At 43.0% G+C, this 23,634-nt stretch overlaps 1 protein-coding gene across 2 annotated transcripts in view; it reads right to left on the minus strand.

Annotated features, from left to right (window-relative positions):
* Positions 1–22,972, minus strand: part of TRIM44 (tripartite motif containing 44) — an 83,095-nt gene extending 60,123 nt beyond the window's left edge. For both annotated transcript variants that reach the window (XR_008330418.1, XM_053388135.1), the window contains exons 1-2: positions 22,274–22,972; positions 15,370–15,447 (exon numbers count right to left, since the gene is read on the minus strand). Coding sequence is in view for 1 of the 2 variants with exons in the window: in XM_053388135.1 (XP_053244110.1) it covers positions 15,370–15,447; positions 22,274–22,672 (477 nt within the window). In the remaining variant the exon portion in view is untranslated. The remainder of the gene's footprint in view (positions 1–15,369; positions 15,448–22,273) is intronic.
* Between the last annotated feature and the right edge of the window lie 662 nt (positions 22,973–23,634).

The following is a 23,634-nucleotide window of genomic DNA, read 5'->3' on the forward strand; positions in this document are numbered from 1 at the left end:
TGAGGTGCCTCATGGCTCATCTTTTTGATTCCTGTTATGTAGAAGTGAGAGAAATGGAACGTATAGACCCATTCTTAGAAGAAGTACAGTCATACCTTGGGTTACATACGCTTTGGGTTGGGCGATTTTGGGTTGTGCACCGCACCGAACCCAGAAGTACCGGAATGGGTTACTTCCGGGTTTTGGCACTTGCACACGCGCAGAAGCGCCAAATCGCGACCCGCACGTGCGCAGATGTGGCGCTGCAGGTTGCGAACACTGTGGGTTGCGAATGTGCTTCCCGCACGGATCACGTTCGCAACCCGAGCATCCACTGTACAGATCTGACAAAATTTCTGTGTAGAAAGCACTTTAACACAAGAAATCGTCACACAAAACACAGCATGAAATCCATGTGTACAACTACAAATGACAACTGCTGTAGGGGAGCAAGACCTCTACTTAACAAAAAAGAAAGTGCACCATGCATTACATGGAAGGAGATTCCAACTAAACATCAGGAAGAAATGTCCACCAGTAAGAGCTGTTCGACAGTGGAACAGACTCCCATGAAAACTACTGGCCTCTCCTTCCTTGGAGGTTTTTAAGCAGAGGTTGGGTGACCATCTGTCATGTATGATCAAGTTGACATTCCTGCAGTGCAGGGGGGTAGACCAGATGACCCTTGGGATTCCTTCCAACTCCACAATTCTATGATTCTACAATTCATTTTAGATAACCCCCCTAGGGGTAGGGACCAGTCAAATCTGTTCTTTGTAAATAGATGGCACCATATTCACAGCAGCAGCAAAAAAGATGGGTGGTATGGCCTGGAAAGAGCTAATGAAATAAATGCAAGGCAAAGTTTTGCCAATGTCACAGCATTTCAACCACAAACTAGGATAACTATGCTTACTTCTTCCACCTTTTTTAAAAAAAATGCAATACTCAGATGACATGCTGCAGAATACTCAATCTCTCACATGTACAAATAAAATATTCAATTTCTAAACTAGTCAGAAAATGATATAAGTTGAGGTCGCAGGCACCGTCAAAAAGGTGCTCATGGCACTTTCATAATCACATTCCTCATTGCATGTCCATTGGCCTAAAAAAAGTGCCATACTATTGTGATTTAAAAGACTTAACAAATGTAAAACCTGCACATCAGATGTTGCATCTTGAGGGTGGCTGAATGAGGTAAGATCAGCACACGAGTGCAGAATGCACTACTACGTAAGGTAATCGTCTTCCAGCAAGGACTTTTTGTACAACAAAATTGGAAAGCATTTAAACTGATAAATCTGCTTCACCACTTCAGGACTGTACCATTTCATGCTGTTGAATGCATAATATAGGACTGAGTAGCAAGTGTCCATTGGCTTCACCATAGCCTGCTCATCTGGAAGTATTTGTCTGAACCACTGCACATGAGGAACTCATAAGAAAGCAGCAACAACCCAATGCTTGTGCACTCTGATGCAAGTTCCACCAAATTTAATGGACTTACTTCCAGGTGAATACGTACAGAACTGCAGTCTTAACGGTGCACTTCACTAGGACAAGTAGGCTAGAAAACAAACACTCCCAGGGATGCTAGTAACAGGGAAGCTGAGCGTCTGTTTCCTGCACACCAGGAATAACCTGCCAAAGAACAACCAGCCCCGTTTTAAGAATGTATTAGAAGTGAAGGTTCTCCCACTGAACCAACCAAAGATTCCCTCCAGTTCTATCCCAACGCCTGTATGACTCCTGCAGCCTAGTATGCGAATCCAAACAGGCTGCGAGTAACCTATAAAAACTGAAGCTGCAAATCGCAGGTGGGCATTGTTTGAAACAAAGGAGCAATTGTGCAGGCTCTGTGTGTGTGTGTGGACCCTGCAGAGCAACCACATTATTTCTGCAGCACTTTAATTGCAGGTGAGGGGGGAAATAGCAACATAAAACAAGAATATTAAAAAAACAAAACCTACAGGTACTGGCAGAAGATGCCTTCTTTTGAAAAATGGCAATAGTTAGCACCGGATTTTTCCAGCGACTCTGGTGTCAGCAAGGAGCATAAGCCATGTTCTCTATTAGATTAGCACCACTGAATGATGACAAAAAACAAGGCGTTGCGCTGAAATTGTCCTGGAAATTGCTCATGAGGCATTCTGGGGGAGATGCACAGGTCAAGGGTAGGAAGCCGCAAAAAGAGAATGCTGAAACAGCTCGCTTGCTTCAGACACATTCATCCTATTAGCCAGATATCCTGCCAGGTAAAAAGCCAGCCAGCATTTCAGCTCCTCAATGAGGCATTGAAGCGACGGTGCAATTTCAAGGACAGTTCTAAAACCACAAATCAAAGCAAAAGCATCGTTAGGGATACTCATGTGAATGTACCTTTATTTATTTACAACTGTTGAGAAGTGCTTTCTCAGAAACAGTCTAAAGCAGTTTACAGCATTTTTAAAAAGTCTACTAGTTGGAAGGGCTAAATCCCTATTAAAAAAAGGAAAGCATTCCAACTTTTTTTAAATCCTAAAAGGGAGGCAGACTTCCTAACTTTTTCAGAAGGAGATTTCAGGGCATTGGGGCCATGATCATAAGGTTCCTGCTTCTTGCAGCCATTGTCCCACCAGAAGGACTGGCTAGAGAGCAGTGCCGGATGACTAGGTCGTGACTGGCAGAAGGGCTCATACAAAAGGCAGCTGTGGGTTTTAAGCAATGATAAAAACAGTAACCCTCCTTGAATTATGCTCATATGCAGAGTGGTAGCCAGTGCTGAACCATGGGAATAGGTGATGGTCCATTAGTACCAAAGCTTCCAGGTCATCTTTGAGCATACTGTCATATAGAACACATTGCAAAAATCAATCCTGAAAGTTAGAGGAATATGGGTCAGTGTCTATCCTATCTAAGAGAAGCCAGCATGGAAGCCAGAATGAAAAAAGTGTCAAGGAAAGATGGGGTTCTTCAATGTAAGATGGGGCTCTCTCAACTCACAATAAACCTATGGTTGTGAACCACCCTGAGAACTTGCTAATAGGGCACCCTATAAGTTCTGTTAATATTACCTGTTGCTTCATTAACCCTCCTTCTACCTCCATAATGCTTAGCCTAAACCCCCACCCCACCTTGAGACATCCAAATTCTGTGAAACTGAAGCATCAAGTTGTAAACAAACAGCATGCTAAGTCTGAAAGCCTACGCAACCTGTTGCATATAAGGAGGAACCATTTTAAGCTTGCAAGCATTTAAGGTACTACCCCCAACCCACTCTCTAACAAGCACTTGTGCCCAAGAAATTTGTCGTCCGTCCCCCCGCAGTTTGTAACCCACTCTCCCTCCCAAAATACACTTGACCCTCCTTTTGTTTTAAAAGGCTCATTAAACCATTCTAGGCAAAAGTGTGGGGCAGTGGGACAGACATGCACAAAATCAAGACTGAGCCCATATACCCAGGTTTTAAAGCAGCACCAGGTGGTGATTCTTGCTACCCACCTATACAGATGGCTGCAATGTGTCCTTGGATAGCACAGCAGGTAGCTGGTGGGAAAGTGAAGAGTGTTGGGGTGGGGAAAGAAGCTTAGCCAAGGAGCACAGGGGGAAATGACTATTTTATGAATGATTCTTTGGAACAGTGATTTGCATTAACGGCTCTGAAGATAGTGTTTTCTTGATGCAGAGCGGTGCAGCCATCAATATATGTCACTTTTGCTCTCTCCACAAGACGTTCATTGAAACTTCGGTACAAAACACAGAGGCAAAACAGCAACAGGGTGGAAAGCACATCGCCACACTGGTCTCTTGAAACATAGCCAGGCCTCTGCTCCAGTTAAAACTAGATTCTCCACTCATGAATCAAGCCAATTCAAAGAATTTCAGATTAGTCATTCACCGGCCTCCTGGCCCGTCTGTTTATAAAGCAATTTTGTTCTATTAGGAGTGATGTTTCTGACAACTGCTCAGCAAGCTCATTAGTGCGCTGTGCATTTGCCTTTTGATGGTACTCATCAGCGGCATCCGGACAACTTGCAGAGATATGGATGTGGTTAACGTACAACAACGGATTCATCAAAAGGGTTCTTTGAAAAAAACAAAAATAAAGGTGCCACATCTGGGTATACAGAACTGCCAACATCTTCAGAATGTGCCCACTTGTTCTGAAAGCTGGAACAGGTGCTGCCGTTTTCCAGTTCTGCTTTCAAAATAACTCAGCCCCCACGCATGAAGTCTCAGAGAACTCATTTTATTCAGTGAATATGTTCCCTTCGCGCATGAGAAGGGCCTCCAGGTAACACTAAAGCTACATGAGGAATAGGCATTGTATTGCCTTGCAGATGCTGTCACATCTGACTTCATGAACAATGCCACCCCACCAACAGCAACAGCAATAGCTTTTTTGCATTTTCCGTAGCCACACCACAAGTCATCCAGAGAGATGCAGTTTTGCTGCATGCTCTATACAACCCAAACCAAGGGAAACTGCTCTAGGATCTACACAGAATGCTTAGATTTAAAATTGAGACCAATTCAACAAAAAAAAGTATTTCGGGTATACTGGACTATACAAAGTCTCTACAACAAAGCATTGTTAAAGCAACTAAATGCTGGAGGTGTAATGCTGTGAATGTCTCACTGCGGAATCCTTTTTGGTTTGAAGTTGATGTCCATATTAATACTGTATTGCTGAAACCTCTGATATATGTGGATGTTTTAAATTACATATATACCAGTGGCATGGGAACTTACAACAGGAAAACCCTATGGTCGCTAAGAGACATATTTATCCTGTAAGGATAAATACTCAGCATCTATTATGTAATGGTATGAAGACTTTAATGCCCTTGCTCCATCTGAACATTATTCTATAAACACCGACTTTGTTTGGATAACATTCAGGCATTTGAGTGGCATATATCCATCTGTACGTGTAAATTAATATGGATGTATTGATGTTTATTGTATTGTGAATGTTAAGGGACTATTTTGTTTTTCTTTTCCCCTTTTCTCTTTCCTGCTCTCTTTCTTTAATAAATTTACAATTAAAAAAAAATCTTTTTTTTAAAAAAAAGAGGAAATGAAATTTTGCAGAATAAAGTTAGCATATACTGTGTGTTGCCAGAACGTTGACCCTCCTCATTCTACTAAGCTTCTTTATGACAAGAGGTGGGGAACTTTCAATCCATGGAATTAATTAGCCCCACTCGGCTAATTAATGTTTCCTAATTAATGTGTTTCAAGCCCAGCCATGGCCACCTGTTTTATACCTGATCCCATGTATATGACATCATGTGTGGGGTAAGTAAATATACAGATGCCTGCAGGCCCTGCCAATCAATGGTGCCTGCAAAGTCTTCTGTCTGCATGGTTTGCTTTGCAAGTAGAAGAAAACAGGTCACATGCATCAGTGTAATGTCAGGTAACTGACAGCCGGCTGGTCTCACCCATCAAAGGTGGCCCTCAGGGGGAACTAAGGATATGGCTCTCTGGCACAATCCAATTCTCCGCCGCTGCTTTACATCAAAACACAAGCAAGAAACTTACCTGTACATCACTCATAATATGTCAACAGTTTTGACTTTTTCATCTAGAAACATGTCTATGTCCTCTTTGTTTTCATAAACATTTTGGCAAACTGTATTCTCATAAACATAATGCATGTAGGAACACTCCCAAGAAACCAGGTCCCAAGGGGATTTGTAAAACACCTGTTGATATGAATGCATCTTTTCTCAAAACTTAAGGGAAGATTAGGGAGGCAGGTACACTAGCATGATTTAAAGTATAAACTCTCTCTTGGCCTTAGGTTTTCATAAGCATTGTGCCAACTGCTTGCTAACATTTCCCCTTATCTACTAAACACCAACTGATACCAACTCCCTAGAGAGAGCTGTAGCATAGCTGCATTTATTTTCAAATCATGGCATTTATTTATTTATTTATTGGAAGTCGCCCCTATTTAGCTTTCAGCATCTGACAAGGTCGTGGAGATGGCAGTGCCATGAATATCCATAAGGTTAAGGCGTTTGGGGTGAGATGGTTTGGGGGGTGGGGAGAAAATCTGCTTTCCAATTCATGGGAGAACAGCCTGTGCCAATATTACCAGTGGCATTTTCTCTGTGCCAAGTCTGCTACAGATCAATGGAATGTGTATGCACATGGAGAACCAATTGTGCTGGGAAGACTGCAAATTGAATTACTCGACTGCTCTGCTCTTTGCTGCTGAGAGATCTCTCCTGTCTGTATTACCTTTACTTTTGCTGCATACCTGTGCATGTGCATGTGCATACAAACACACACACACACACAGAGAGAGAGAGAGAGAGAGAGAGAGAGAGAGAGAGAGAGAGAGAGGTTGCTCTGTGGATCAGTGTGTTATGTCACGAGTAAAAAAAAACAATGAGTTTCATGATTAAATCATTCTGGGTCTCTTCCTCTTCCCCCGAGTCTCTAGCTTAAGACACTTTCCTCAATGCAAATAAGGCACTTCAGTGTAATCTGAAGTGTGGGGACAATTGGAAGAATAAAGGTTCTGTCATAAGCAGCTCTCGGTTGCTTTATCTCCATTATCATTGCAAAGTCCTGTGAGTAGGTACCAAGGGCGCTTAAATTAAATGTCAAATACAATCTAGCACTGGAAACAAAAAGTGGCGTTGCTCAAGGGGAAAGAGCCTGACAGCTTTGCTCTGCTTGTCAAAAGTGGCATTTGCTTCATAATTATCCGTTTGCACAAATGAATCACCATTTGGCAGCGAATATTGCCGAAGACTTGAAATAGCACGAAATGAATAAGAATTGTTTTTTAAAAAAAAAATGAGTAAGAAAAAGCAATTTGGCCTGGGAAAAAATTCTTGATGGTGTTTAGCTCAAGGTTTCATCACTAAGAATAAAGAAGATAATGGTTCAACACCTTCTCTCTTCAAAAAATATTAACTGGGTGAGGCGATTTAGCTATATACTCATCATGGTAGCTAAAACAGGGCAGGTATCATGGGTGATGGAGACAGAGTCTGCATATATCCACATTCATGTGTTCATGGCAGCATATTCAGGGATCAAAATATTTCAAGCTTACAGTTAAGACAAATTAGTCACAGGAATAGGGTTGGCCCTGAAAATACACGTCTCAGGTGTCAAAGGTCAGGTTAACACCAAAAGCTGTAAAGTGAAGGTTCCAACTACCATATTCTTTTTCAGGTGAGACAACTAGAAACACATACAGCATTCCAAATGCAGTCACACCATAGATTTGTGTAATGGCATTATGATACTAGAACATTTGTTTTCAATTTCTTTTCTAATGATCCCTAGCATGGAATTTGCCTTTTTCACAGCTGCCACACAATGGGTTGACATCTTCATAGAGCTATCCACCATGACCCCAAGGTCTCATTCCTGTTCAGTTGCTGCTAGTTCAGTTCCCATGAGTGTACATGTGAAATTAAGATTTTTTGCCTCCAAAGGATCGCTTTGCACTTGTTTGCATCGCACCATATTTACCATTTTACCACCCATTCACTCTGTGTGCTCCTTTTGGAATTTTTCACAATCTTTTTTTTTTCTTTTAACAACCGTAAATAATTTTGTATCATCAGCAAACTTAGCCACCTCGCCTCTCACTCCTAACTCTAAATCATTTATGAACAAGTTAAAAAGCATAGGTTCCAATATCAATCCTTGGGGTGTTGTAAGCCAAAAATAGTTTATCTCCTTAGTTTATGCCAATAAAAAGGGATGTAGGTGGTGCTGTTGTCTAAACCACTGAGCCTCTTGGGTTTGCCGATCGGAAGGTCGGCGGTTCGAATTTCCGTGATGGGATGAGCTCCCGTTGTTCAGTCCCAGCTCCTGCCCACCTAGCAGTTTGAAAGCACGCCAAAGTGCAAGTAGATGAATAGGTACCGCTCCGACGGGAAGGTAAATGGCGTTTCCATGCGCTGCTCTGGTTTCGCCAGAAGCGGCTTAGTCATGCTGGCCCCATGACCTGGAAACTAACTGTGGACAAATGCCAGCTCCCTCGGCCTATAGAGCGAGATGAGCGCTGCAACCCCAGAGTCGTCCACAACTGGACTTAACTGTCAGGAGTCCTTTACCTTTTTTTACGGCAACAAAACTCAGAAATGTGAGGAGTTAGGAGTCCTCATTTGTGGGATTGAGTGTAAGTATGTTTGAACACTTTTAAAGATTGTATGAAATGTATGTTTGTATGCTTGTATATGTGTATTAATGATGAACTATTTTAACAAAAAAAACTTATTTTAAAAAATTATAAAAAAATAAAAAATAAACATTTCCATGTAAAAAAAAAAAGGAGTCCATTGTTGTTTATTGCAAAGCAATAGATTATAGTCGGATCATTCTGCAAAACTGCAACCCCGCCCAGTGGTCCAAGCAGTGGTATTTATAAAATTTCAAACAAAGCATTTCAGTTTTCACCAATCATATACATCATTACCTCATTTCATGTTTAATACACATGTGCAATAAGCACTGGCAATTTCTGCTGATTAAATTCTGATTCCCACCGTGTTCTGTTACATTGTGTTAGTGTGCATGTTGGGAAGCTGTGTTACGTGTAGCCATTTGCACCATGTAGCAACTTACGTTCTAGCTTTGAGCTGTATCTTTGTGATTCACATATTATCTATTTCTGACCCAATGGGGGGTGGCAACTTGCAAAATAATCAGTTTCATAAAGTGGCAGGCTACCATAACTTCTCTATTAGAAGCACACTCAAGGATTTACAGGGGTACACAGTATCACATTTATTGTGGCCCTTTGGGCCACTACCACACGGGGAACACCATTTTATACATCCCTCCATTGTGAGAACTATCCATGTATTCCTACCCTCTGCTTCCTGTTACTTAACCAGTTCCTGATTCACAAGAGGGCCTTGTCTCTTATTTCATGACTGCTAAATTTACTCAGGAGTCTTTGGTGAGGTACCTTGACAAAGGTTTTTTGAAAGCTGAAGTGACATTATGTCAGCTCGGACACCGCATCTGTATGCTTTTTACACTCTCAATTCATCCCAATAGTTTAGAGAGACAGGACTTATCCTTTCAGAAGCCACGTTGGTTCTGCTTCAGCAATGTTTGTTCTTCAATGTGCTTGGTTAGTTTATCTTTAACAATACTTTCCACCAGGACAGATGGTAACTGCCTGGAATTTTGAGGAGCCATTTTTTTTCAAAATTGGCGTTATATTGACTACTTTCCAGTCCTCAGGTGTGGAGGATGATCTTAGGGAGAAGTTACATATTTTTGTTAGAAGATAAAGAATTTTACATATGGGTTATTTGAGAACTCTTAGGTGAATAGCACCCAGACCTGGCAATTCACCAGCTTTTATTTTGTCTATTAGGCCTAGAACTTCGCCTCTCATCACAATTATTTGCCTCAGTTCTTTAGACTCCATTCCTGAAAAAGTTAGCTCAAGGAACAGAGATTTTATTGCATTTCTTGATTGTTGCTATTATTGCACACTGCCTTGGGATCTATTTTGATGAAGGGTAGTTTAGACATCATTAAAAAAATAAATGAATAAAATAAATGCCACTGTGCTAAATCCAATACGATTTTGAGATTAAAACATAGGACACATACAGCATCTTCGTAAGTGGCATTATTTTCTTATTTATTTAACTCACATCAATTCTAGAAGCTTAAAACTGACTTAAGATTCTCGCGGTTCTTAAACCTCAGGAGCAAAACTCAATTTTATACATGGAAGTCTGATAGGCAAAAACCACAAGGCATACGTCATACGTCAATTGAAAACAGGATGTTTTGATGCAGTCAGAAATAGATGTTCCAGACAATTAGGAAGGTTTATATGAAGTGGAGGAGGAAGTAGTAGAGCACATTCACACACCCCACTTCTCACCAACTTGTTCAGAAACTGCTTTTTTCCAGAGGAAGACCATTGGAATTGAGTTACATGGGTTTAAGGACTGAACTAGATATGTCACACTCTATCCAGACAGTACAATAAGAATCCTTGCTTATGTCTCCGACTAGTTTCATTCAAGATTTTCAGGATCTTAGAACTTTTAATTAAAAAACAAAAAGGGCTATGTAAGAGCTGGCAACTATGAAGGAGATGCTGTTTCAGATGCAGCTGCTGGAATGCATCCAGATCCCATATATAGAGAAAGGCAGCTAGATTTTTTTACTAGACAAAGCCATAAATCTTCACCCACCCTTTGCACAACCATAATGCTAAAAATAACTACAGTGGGACATCAGCATTTGGATTAATCAAGTCCTGTGGGACATCAGCATTTGGATTAATCAAGTCCTGTGATGCTAGCGGGAAATTTGCTACAGGAACAACAGCGCCGGAGGATTTTCGGAGCCAGATTGTACAAGTCAAGGATGCGGCAGCATCCAGAGATTGAAGCAGTTTGTTTCTTTCTTAAATAGCTCTTCCAAGACAATTAAAGCCAGCAGAAAAGGAGACAATTTCACGCAAGCACATAATAGCCAATTAGACGTGTGCAAGAAAGGAACAGAACAGGGTGGACTGTTAAGATCTGGAAATAGTTAACGCCTTGGAGTTACAATCTCATTTACTTATATAGAATGCTGGATATTCAGAGTTCCATGTTGAACAGAAAAGCTGTCTATAAGAGACAGAGCTTCTTAAACACTGTAAGAGTGCCCTCTTTAAGCACATAAAGGAGGCATTCTGGTCTGAGCCTTCCCAAACATCAACACAAGTTGCAGTGCTTGTATTTTTCATCATGCATCTTTTACATTGACTTAGGTCCAGGAGGTGGCTAACTTGTGGCATTCCAGACACTGCTGGACTACCACTCTCGTCATTCCTGACTACTGGCCATGTTGACTGCAGATGAAGGGAACTGTGACCTGACAAACGTTGTTGACCACCAGGTTTATTCACTCCTGCTTTAAGGAGTCAGAGCAGAAACATTTTTGGAGAGCAGGGTGGATAACAGCTCCATTTATTTCTAGCTCAGACCCCCTGCCCCAAAATTAACAAAGTTCAATGCTGAAGCTTCCAACTCCAAATGCATTCTGGGAATAGAAAAGGGAGCCTAAGCCATGGTCAACTGTTTATACATCACTTGGGGGGGGGGCACTTGACATGATTTTGTACACTCTTGAGAGTCAGTGATGGTTATGAACCACTACCACAAACAAAAAATGGCATCATGTTGCTTGCATGCCGTGCTTTTTTTCTGGGGGGATGCATACGCCTAAACATTTTGTGAATCTAAGTCTGGCCTCACTGAGGGGCAGTATTTCAATATGAGTAGGAAAATGAGAGTACCCCTAAACATTTTTTAGGAAAAAAGCACTGCTTGTGTGATACAGATTTCATAAATAAACTTGAGGGGGTTTCTTCTTCTACAACTGTCCTTTCTTCTTTGTTAATATTCCTCAAATATCACCTATTTTATTTAGTATTTTATTCTCTATTCCAACCTTCATCCTAAGTACAGCATGTGTAAACACCAAATTTAAAACAGCAGTTCTAGAAAAAGAAAGCAGTAATCTATTAACGCAAGATACAATGGTCAATCGCACCAACTTAAGCAGCTGGGGGGGCAGGTTTTCAAATGGTACGCAAAGCTGCACAATGTTGGCACCAACCTAACCTCCAAAGGGAATTTGTTCCACAACCTGGGTGATATTACTGAAAAAGCCCTTTGACGGGTAACCAGTTCCCCAGGCATCACTAAATATACCTGTCTTAATGAAATTAATCTCTTAACAGAAGTATTACAGTCATGGATTAACTGCCTTGCTTTTTACTGATGAATCAAGTAACATTTAATCAGTTGGCAGGCCTAAATCACAATACCAACCCCTCCCCCCGTACAGCAACTTGTATTTATTAATTCTGTACAGATGGCCAACCTAGTTCAAGAGTGTGACCCATAAATCTTGCATCACACTCTATGATACTGTATTACACAATTACCGTTCTCTTGACCCTGATGACAGCACTTCTCACTTTGACTTTGAAAGCAGAGTGAAGAGCCCACTTCATAATATTGGAAGGGCACAGGCTACGGAAACCACACAGCTCCCATGTTGGCACTCAAAAAGTCCCCCTTTGGAAGAACACTGAGCACATAGCAGGTGCTTAAAAACTCAGATTGGAGGATAGTTTGGGAGGTACATACTCTGCACTTGACAGCTGACAAAAAGAGTAAACAATTCACTCTCTGAAGTGGGTTAAAGAATTGCAGAACACCAATGCATAGATTCAGAACTAGATAAATATTAATCTACTTTGTTATAAAGCTTAATAAACATGCTACCTTGTAAGCCAGCGTGGGGAATCTCTCCCCCTGGTGCATGTGTGCATGCAGAAACATCTGACTTTTGTGTGTAACCTATGGTAGATAAGTTAAAGCCACATCCATTGCTCTGCCCACTTTTGCCCTGGGCCCCACTCTGTTCTGGGTCTCACTTACAACTGGCATGCAGACCCCAGGATACTTCCCATATGGGGGACACAATTCCCATATGGGGGACACAATTCACCACCCCTGTTGGAGGCAATCAGCAAAGGCTTAAGAACCAAGGCAGATATAGGCTCAGACTGCACACATTAAACCATGGTTTCTTGAACAAACCATGCTTAAGCCAAATGATGTTCAGCAGACCATCAAAGAAACTATGGTTTGCTTCATTACAGTGGACGCTCGGGTTGCGAACGTGATCTGTGCAGGAGGCATGTCCGCAACCCACAACGCCACGTCTGTGCACGCGCGGGTTGCAATTTGGCACTTCTGCACATGCGCAAAGTGCAATTTGGTGCTTCTGTGCATGCATGAGCACCGAAACCCGGAAGTAACCCGTTCTGGTACTTTCAGGTTCGGCGTGGTGTGCAACCCAAAAACGCGCAACCTGAAGCGTCTGTAACCCGAGGTATGACTGTATATAGATTTGCTTCTACCACACCTACTTCCCGCCATCAGCTGTCTCTGTGCCTGATTACCCTTAAGCATCACCCAACAGTCACTGGCGCCTTCTATTCCCACCAGAAAAAACATCCACACTCCTTTTCAGCCTGTCGTTTAACCCTTTTCTTCCACTTCTTCACTCTACAATCACTTTCTTTTTTTCATTCCCCAAACCACCATCACAATTTTTGAAGCAGCCATATTTTCTCCCCTGTATGTTTACTTGAAAAGCTGCTCACATTTAAAGGAGGCACATTCCCCAAAATTGTTCATTTGCCAACCAAACCAACCAAGCAACCAGCAGCGGAAATGCCTGCAAAAGGAACAGCTCAAAGAAATTCCTTTTAAGTTTTCAGTTCCAGCGCATTATGCAGCTGTGAATCAAAGAAGGGTGTGGCGGATTTGGGGTGGAGGGCCCTGTTATCAAGCTGTTAGCAGTGATGTCAGCTTCAAGAATAGCACCAGTGAGCTGCTGAGCATTGAAAGCAGCATAGTTTTCCAGTCGCTCTCGTCCAGCATTTCTGTTGCTTGTTGGACAATTTGGGTGGGGTGATGAAACAAATCACAGATATAAACTACTGTTAAAAGAGGAGCCATGTTCATACATAACTTCAAGCTATAGATGTCAGTAAAGCAACAATGAACCATGGCTTATTTTCACAAACCATGGTGAAAGAACAACAGATAAGGCCCCTGTGCTAAGCTATGTTTTATTAGCATGACATGCTAACCAGGTCAAAGGGGTGCTAAGGTCCAAAAAAGGCCATCAGTCCACCCCTGCTGCCAATGCAATGCATCCACTAATAAAGAAGTAGCCACACAGTCTCCACATCAAAACCTCTAATGAAGAAAAGTTCACCAAACAATCTGCAGCATCAAGATGTTATTCCTAACATTTAGTCAAAATCCTCTTTCATGTAATTTGGACATGCTGGTTTTGAGCCTACTCTCTGGAGATAGACAGCCCTTCAAATATTTGTATATGACTCTCATACCACATTATTCTACTGACTGAAATTTTCAACCAACAGGTATCCAACTTTCTGTTTGGAGCTAGATGGGGCTAGAACACAAAAGCCAGTGCGTAGGCAGATCCAGGGAATGGAATGGTGAACAGAAGAGTACATCCACCTGGCAGCTGTTGCTGTTTCATTTGTAGTTTTAAATTTTCTGTACTGGTTTGCATGGCTCATGTTATTTTAAGTTGTACTTTTTGTCTCTTACTCCTCTGCGAGCTGTTCTAGGAACATAAATCCATGTTGAAGGTGCAGGATATAAATTATGTAAAAGGGTGTGTGTGCAAGATCATTGGTTTATTTCACTGGTGGCCCTGAAACCTCATTGCTTTCCATGACCTATTATTTGCCCAAAGCAAATAATCTGGGTTTTTTGCCCCCAGGAGTGCTTTTCATTAAAGTAAAACAAAATGCGCTCCCACATTCAATACATAAACATATAAACATTTGGTTCAGAGGGCACTCGATTATGTCTATGTGGACTACTGTACAAGAAAGCCAACAGCCTCATCAACTCATTGAAGTGAACATCTTTGGTACCCTAATACAATGTTTACTGTTTCGGTGCACCACCACTCCCTCCCACAGCAGGCTGATTAATAATTATGCACTCCGAAAGTAGATAGGCCCCTAAGGAAATGAAGCCAGTATACCTCAGTAGACCAAGAGTTGGGCCTGGAATTAAGGTGATCTGGGCTCAAAGCCTCCCTTAGCCATACAGTTCAGTGGGTGACCTTAGGCCAATTATTGTTTGACAGTGGAACGGTTTCCCTCGGGAGGTTGTGGTCTCTCCCTCCTTGGAGATTTTTAAGCAGAGGTTGGATTGCCATCTGTCATGGATGCTTTAGCTGAGATTCCAGCATTGCAGGGGGTTGGACTAGATGACCCTCAGGATCCCTTCCAACTCTTATGATTCTGTGATCATACCTCAGCGCGACATTGATTTTCAACTGGAGGGCCTAGACCCACTACTGATTTGCAGCCTAATGTGGGTAACAAAAGCAATGCTATCACAACGAAAATATATGGGTTTTAAACACTAATCAGTTGTTCCCCAAATCTGTGTTTGGGTTAAAGGTAGGCACTGGGTCTGAAAAGGTGTCCTAAGTTACAATAGGCTTGAGTTGCAAATGCTATGCAAATCTTCTTGGAGGAAGGGCTGTATACGGATGAGATAAATAAATAATATAAAAAATCATAACCATAATTATATGCTGTTTAGGGAAGACAATTACGGATTGTGCATTTCAAGCCATAAAATGAAAGCAGGCGGGCAAGAGAGAGAAAGAGACTACTTATCTCTAGGCACATACAAAGCTGGCAAAAAAAATTTGACTGACAGGCTTAATTAGATCTTAATGTAATGTGCAGATAGTCGTTAGCAAGCATTTTTCTCAAGGAGAATGAAAAGACATTAAAAAAAGGCAGCAGGCACTTTATTAACTTACTTTGGGGTCTGCGCACTTGAACTTTAACCTTTCCACCATATCTAGCATGGCCACCTTCAGGTCCACATGTTCTCTGTTCTGAAAGACAAAGAGGGCAACGGTCATGAGACTCTTTTCAACTCTACAAATGCCAACAAGGATTTCCACAAGACAGCTTGGAGGGGGGAAAGGAGGGGGAGCACCAATCTTTCAGCACTTTCTATTAGCTAAGTTGCTATGAGCCCCTGAATACATTCACTCATTCTTCTGGGACCGAGGTTAAGCAAGCAGAGGTCTCCACGAAGAAATGTCTCTGCCAAGAGCACTGGGAAAACTATTGGAATGAAAATTAAATGCAATTGCACAGGCCAAATCATTCATTGCTTGTGTCACATGGCTCAGCTTCAAGCAGGCTCAAATCCTGTTAGATGCTCAGCATTTTTCACCTCTCACCGAAGTCAAGAAGGCAGTCATCTGCAAGGGGTGACTCAGTACCCTTCAGCGTAAAGGCCGTGCTGAGAATATGCTAGGCAATGGTGACCTGGCTCCATGTTTCATTTATTTTCTGTAATTGGTATTGGCCGCCCGATAATTTAATCCTGCACTTCCGTGCTTCCAATTGTAAGATGGAGCAGACGGAAAGAACTAATTAAGGAAGTAATCAAGAGTTCACACTTCAAGAAAGGCACAAAGCACAAAGCATTTGTAGAATCCCGGGAATATTTGTTACTTTTGCTTGAACTATCCTCTCTCCAAAACTAAATTGCAGCTCATAGCTAAGGGATGGGGAGGCCCCAGTGGTGAAACAAGCAATTCAGAGAGGCACACTTGGACTATTTAGTATTTTTCTGCCCTTCCTAACATGACTTATGGTTTAGATTGCCTTTTTCTGATTGCCTGAAAAGAGATTTTGAATTTTATCCTCAGTATTTGTCAACCAAAACTTAAAAGATCCATCCAGCATTAGTTCCTGAAAGATATTTTGGATTTTTCAGTGTCTACATATGGATGTCATGCTAAACCAATGTTTTATCATGATGGAACAAGATTGGGGTTGCCTCCCCTTGTTTCCTCTTCATCCCTCCAATACAGCTGAGGAGCTGTTCAGACGTTTTCACTTCCATTTTTGATTAACCACACCCTGCCGTGTTGTCTGACTCTGGCAAGCTGTGGTTAATTTTAATGCTGGTTTGTTGAAACAAGCCAGCTTCAAACCACGACTTAAAAAGCTGGCTTGTTTCCACTAAGCACAGTTACATTAATCAGAGTTTAGGGTTTGGGCCTAACAGTAAACCAAGGATGAGGAAGCTCTTCAAGCCTAAGGGCTGCCGTCCCTCATATGCAACATTCTGGAGACCATGCGCTAGTGGCTGAGAGGCAAAAGTGGGCAGGGCTTGAAGCAAAATAGACTGGAGCAATGGACGTGACTCTTAACTTTGTGCAGAAGGTTACACTCCAGCCAGCGTTTGAATTTAGCCAGGCGCAAGGTGCATTTTGCACCTATTGGCCCCCTGAGACCAAGTGAAGTTGCCAGGATGCCAGGATGGTGCCTGACATCTCCACCATCTGGAGGTACATTCCTGGGGGGCATTTAATCTTTCACACACTAATATATCCCATCCTGAAGAATTCTATCTGTTATCTTTTATCTGCCCTATCATAATGAATTATAGGAACCAAAAGGTTGTATTGAAAAATATGACTTTTGAGCTATCTGGCCCCAAAATGGCAACTAGATATTCTATTTGGGGACTGTAACCCTGGTTTAAGGAGCCATTCAGCACCTAGGTTATAGATCTGAGTTTCTAACACTGACTCCAGCCACACAAAAGCCAGAAGTTCTGCACACACAAACACCCCCCCCCCATCTTCCATCAAGGCAAAAAAGAGGTGTTATCACAGTCCAAGGGCAATTCCAGCAAGGCAAAAGCACTCTCAAAGAGTAAGGAGTGTGGACCAATGCTGGTGAGGGGTTGTGGTTTCAAGAGAGTCTCAGGGGCTGGGCAGAGAGGCCTGGAGGATCACATTCAGACTTGTAGGCCTGAGGTTCCCCACCCCTGCATTAGGCTGCTGTTAACCAAAATCAGAAGCAAAAGCTTTTGAACTCCTCATCAGTTACACCAGGGGGGAAAAGGGGAGCATGCAGATATTCAAAGAGGATAGGCTTGTTCCATTCATGAGAAACCATGGTTTGTGATGTCCAAACACAGTAAGAATAGGACACTTTTGCAAACTGTTATTTTGGTGCCTAGATAGTCACCAGTTTTGAATTCTGGCAGCTTTCCAATTCGACTACATCACGGTAAGCACTTCATCCAAGACAAACGGTCACCAAAACAATGATCTATTTTTACTGGGCTGCTCCCAATGAAACACACTTTCCGTAGTTATACACAATTTGCATACACTTCCTCAGCATTTTCCAACAACAATGAAGGCAATCACTCCCACATCCATGTCTCCTGAAGGCTTCGAAAAACTAGCTGCCTGTGACTGTGAGGCAATACTTAAATATTCTCCTATGTATGGCTAACTCATGAATCATAGCCAGTAAAAATGAAATCGGCTCCATATGTCCAACATTTGGAAAGATCCAAGTCTAAACATTTGGTTGTGCAGGCTTACATGTTCAGGTGTTTTAGAAAAATTAAATTCAATAATCTTACATCATTTCTGGCCCAAAAGAGCACCTTGGAAAGAAAGGTTGTACAAACCAAAACCAACTGTAAGGATTAAATGAGAGCTGCTCTAGGATATAGTCTAGGTGCATGTGCCAAGTCATTCTTGGTTCAAAACCTACCTTAGTCATGGTAGCCTGAGGCTAATAAATATTTTCTTAATAGGCTCCTCATCTGCCATACCAGAAGAATATTGACTTGGCTTATAGGGTTGTTATAAGGGTTACTGAAATAATGTCTGTGAAACACTTCAAACATTGCCCCCCTTCCACAGCAAGGGAGGAGGAGGAGAAACAAAGTTAATGAAATAAGAAGTTCAAACTTGCAAGGGAACTTGATTGTGATGACCTCAATATTGCACAAGAGAAACTTCATTAGCTCAGTCAGTAGAGCATTAGACTCTTAATCTCAAGACTGAGTTTGATCCCTTTGTTGGGGAAAAGATTACTGCATTTCAGGGAGTTAGACTAGATGCCTCTTGTGGTCCCTTCCAATTCTATGATTCTTTTCTACCTTATCCAACCCTTTATTCACTTAACACTGAATCTGCTTGCATAATTAGGAGGGCAATTCAAGATTGCGCTATACTAAGAGTGAGGACTATGGCAATGTCACATGACCATATGAGCATACAACATATATATCCAGATTAGGCAGAGTTATATGTCAGTAGGTTTTCCATGTGTCTGCAAATATGAGAATCTCTTGTCTAAATAGCATGCAAAACCTGTCCCCAGCCAGCCTTGCGGAACTAATGTTCCACTTCCAGTTTATTATTGTCTGAACATCACAACTTGTTGCATACAGCACTCAGACATGATACTCTGATTTGCATACTTGTGGAAGGTAGCCCATGTCTTCTAAATGTTGCATGATAAGCACCTCATAAGAGGCAGCAGAACAGAAATAAGATGGTGGAATGAGCTGTGACACTTCAGACTACAGGTAGAGAATCACAATTTTTAAAAAAATGTTCCTATGTATAAAATAACTCCCAAATAGAAATCAATACAGCACAGAGAACTGAGTTGAAACACAGAAAAATTCTTCTTGATAGTTTACTACATAAAAGGATATGTCTTACCAACCACTGATGAATTAAAAATCATCATCATCATAATCTCCCTACATACAATGATAAGTACATTTCATTCCACCACTTCTTTCCAATTTATGCACAAAGTGTCTCTCCAGGAGCCAATTTATACAGAAGAAGCAAAAGGGCATTTCTTGTGCAAATTTCCAATGCATGCCTTGTCACATTTAAATCCACTTACTACACACAGTAGCCTATTTTCATATAACATCATCGTATTGTATCAGTGGCCTAAGCCATAGATCACTGGTGTAACCATGAATGAGGTGGAAAACAAACAGCCAAACTAACTTTGCATTACAAGCAAGCCAGCACTCATGGCTTGCTCCTCTTCAAGCAAACAGAAGAAAATTTGTTTGTGGTAACCCATAGTTTGTGTGGAACTGTGGCTTACTCTTATGTGTACAAACAGGGCCACTGCCAATACACAAATTGTTACTTGCAGCATGACAGTGAGAAGTACAGTGCAATTGTCCACATGGCCAGCTCCAAAGTCCTCCTCTTATTTATCAGCCACAAAGGGTGCTGAGGAATGGTTTGCATATTACTTTCCCCTTCAGTTTCCACATAAGGAAAAGGAGAAGAAATGGCCAAAGCTGCAAAGCCTTGAAAGAATGATCACAGGAAACCTTCCTCACACACCAAACTGTCAATGCTTCTTAAAACTTGTTCATCAGTTTTGTGTGTTATACAAGTATCAGTCTGACCAATCCTCTAGATGCCCACTTTTTCCACAGTCTTCCTGAATATCTTGAGGGAAATGAAACATTTCATCCAGAAGTAAACAAAAGTTGTTGTTTTAAAAAATGAACTGTAAGGCACAGTATTCTGTGGGCACACAGTAAATATGCTGGAAGTTAAAATAAGTCCCACATCCCCCACCCCCATCTATATGCACTGAGTCCTTTTAAAAGCATACAAAGAACAAGAGGAGTCTGTTTCTCACTGGAAGTTGCAAGCCTGCAAAATACCTCCTCCTCCCCCAAATCTATTTTGGCAGCTGGAAAAGTTAACACCATCATTAAAACACCTCCTACAGTTCTGTGAACAGCTACTTTTTTCTAGGGATCGCCCAAAAACAAACTGCTTATGTTTGAGAGAAAGCCTAAAATTAGACATATCAGCTGTTCTTTGGTTTGCATGGAATATTCTGTAACAGCAGACTATGGCAATGTTGGCCTCTCAGACTCTGTTTCCTGCCTGTACAAGAGGAAATAGACACATTCAGCAAGAGAATGGGTAGCCCCTGAAAGCTACATACTACACCAGGGTCAGCAAACTGTTTCAGCAGGGGGCCAAGTCCACTGTCCCCCAGACCTTGTGGCGGGCTGGACTATATTGGGGGGGGGGGAATGAATGAATTCCTATGCCCCACAAATAACCCAGAGATGCATTTTAAATAAAAGGACACATTCTTCTCATGTAAAAACACGCTGATTCCTGGACCATCCGTGGGCCGGATTTAGAAGGCGATTGGGCCGGATCTGGCCCCCGGGCCTTAGTTTGCCTACCCATGTACTACACAGTCAATAGCAAGCCGTTCCTATTCAGTAAAGAATAGGTCAGATGTTGCCAACAAGCCAGGATAAGGAAGTGATGTGTTAAAATTGGCTTATAATCCTGTTGATTAGAAACCATTGACTACAGTTCCCAGTTTGCATGTAAAAGGAAGCGATGGTTAAGTCCAGCTTCTTGATTTGTTTCCCTGCTCGTAGGAGGGAGCTGCATATGAGCACATAGCACATGTGCACAAGGTTCCTATGGTGGTGTACACTTAGCAGATGCCAAGATAACAATAGCTAGTGAGAACTATTGCCTTCACACCCTGTTTGAAGGCAACAGGATAATCACTGCAGGAAATGGGACACTAGGATAAATGTACCTCAGGGCTCTTATGTTCTTATTCCCAAATACCAAATGTATTTGGCAAAAACAAGAGGCAGGGATTGCAGTAGCAACATACATGGTTGTCAGGCAGCAAACAAGTTCCAAACACAGGGAAAGCAACAGCAAGGGATACATTTTAATCCAGATTTCCAGTGGTGACAGCTGCATAAAGCCAATTCCAAAACCACCTTCCCCGCCCTCTAAATTGACATGCCTTTCTCAGCTGCTTGATGGGCAGGAAATCAAGACCTCTCCTGAGATAGAATTCAGTTATGGGATGAGCTGCTCCCATTGAATTTTTCCTGTCATAGCAATGTGAAATGCAGACAGGCTCTTTCAGGAAGGATGGTAACCTTAGCAGAAGTATACCGCTTCCACCTGGCTCTATAGGCATGGTTCTTTACAACAAAGTTAACCCAAATTCTTTACTCATGGAGATTCCCTCAAACTTCTTCCACTACATACTTCTGGTCAACTCCTCAGAGCTACTTTATAATAACTGAGGATTAAACTCAACGGTGCTCAACTCAAGGTCTGTATTGTTGTTTCAGTTTTTTGTACACCGTTTGGAGATTTTTTTTCATATATTAAGTGGTATAGAAATTAAATAATCACTCAATCCCTGCAGGACATGATCCTCAGGGCTCCCACTTTGCCATCAATGGTCTTGTTGAGGAGAACCATTGCAGTCATAAAGTCTGCTTACTGCAGGGAGTGAAAGGCAATTAACCAATTAACTGTAGTTCTTTCTGACCATAGCGCCACAGAAAATATGCATTCAACAACCTTCTGGTAAACAGAAAGTCGCTAACAAGGAGTCTGAACGCACTTCCTGCTTGATCGGCTGGGGAAAGCACTTTTAGAGCCTATTTCTGAAAAGGAGAAACGGGCCATCAGAGACTTCCTTGCCCCGCCCCCGCTTCTGCCACATCCCTTTCCGCTGGCCCCAGTCCTTCCTCTGCAGCTGGACCAAAGCTCCCGCGACTCTCCGAAGTGGCAGGGGAAGGGTGCACAAGCCACGGCACGCAGACAGAGGGGTGGGACTGGTGAATTCTGCTACCCAGAAGAACAAACACTCGATAAACCTTTCCAGCACTTCCCAGTGCGCTTATGAACGCGCCTTCCGAAGTAGTCCCCGCCCACAGCCCTTTAACAAGTGCGCTTTCCGGGGTGCCATGCTGCCTGCATCCAAACCAAAGGAGCGCCGCTGGCTTTCGGGCACCACGCACTCCTAGCCCACCTAGCGCCTGTTCCGGATCCTTACCCGGACGGCTTCGTAGGCGTCGTTGAGCGTGATGATCTCGTGCTGCTGGTGGGAGCCCGAGACGGCGCACAGCACGCAGATGATCTTCTCGTGCTCCTTGCAGTACAAGCTGAGGTCTTCGCCGTGCTCCTCGCACTTCCTGCGCTCCGCCTTGCGCTCCCCTTCTCCGACGACCCGCTCCGGCTCCGCGGCCTCCCTGCCCGCCGGCTCCGCAGCAGCCACGCCAGCCGTCCGATGGGCAGCGTACTTGCGGCTGTGCTCCTGGGCATGAGGCCCGCAGAAGGAGAAGCCGCAGTCCTCGCAGGCCTGCACGGCCCTCTGCGCCTCGTCGGGCTCGCACACGTCGCAGGTGCCATCTTGGAGGCACTCCTCGCCGCTCGCTCTCCTCTCGGAAGCCATCGCTGGCCGAAGGCAGGAAAGGCCCTTCGCTGGCCGGCGCTGGAAGGGAGCAAGTGGGCGGGGAAGAGCAGGACGCCCGGGCCGCCTCGTCGCCTGAAAAGCGGAGCTCGCTCACCTCCCGCGACAACTGTCCAGGCTTGGAGACTTGGAGCTCTGCGCTTGCTGTTTTGCTTTCGTTTGCAAAAGCCACCTTTCTTTCGGGTCCTTGTTTGTTTCCTGCCGGTTTCTTAACAACTCTGGGGCAAGATCTAACACACACACACACCCAAAACAAAATCCCTCCCAGTGCACCCTTTTATCTTATGGTTTGTTAACAGGTTCCGCCCCACCCCACCCCCGCTTTATTCCGTAGCAAGCGCGCTAATTTCGCTTCTGGAGCGCAGGGCCCGTGTGAGTGTGCTTGTGCATGCGCGTGTTTAACTTCCTGAGTCGCTTAAAGCGGCGATGCTTTTGCTCCTCTGCTCTTGAGGGGCTGCGCGGCGCGCATCGCGAGCGCGGCCAAGCCATGGTGGTTTGAAAAGGGATTTCCTCATATGGGATTCATTAAGGCCTCTTTTTTTATATAGAAAAAGAAAAGAAAAAAAGAGATTTCCTCTTGTGGTGAGGAGGAGGGAAATGCGCGCGCGTTTCTGTACCCGGTTGAAAAGCCAGGCGTATTCATTGGGAGCGGAGCCTCAAGCAGCCTAATAACCGGTCTGGCAATAATCAGCAGAAGCTCTTTGAAGTCGAGAGAATGTTTTCTTTTTCCCACTATTGTACTAAGAGGAGATAAAGGAAAGAAGCAAATTGGCTGGTTCTCTTTCTTGGCTTCAGGGTGCTTTGAAAACTAGGATTTGCCATTCCAATAAGGAAGTTTTTCTTTTCTTTTTAATGCAGATTTGTTTAAGCCTCAGTTTGCAGCTAGTACTATAGCAGGAATGTTTTGGTCTGGCCCCCAAAGCCCGGTTTCCAAGCCTGTGTTC

The sequence above is a fragment of the Podarcis raffonei genome, chromosome 1 (genome assembly GCF_027172205.1).
Source record: "Podarcis raffonei isolate rPodRaf1 chromosome 1, rPodRaf1.pri, whole genome shotgun sequence".
Taxonomy (NCBI): domain Eukaryota; kingdom Metazoa; phylum Chordata; class Lepidosauria; order Squamata; family Lacertidae; genus Podarcis; species Podarcis raffonei.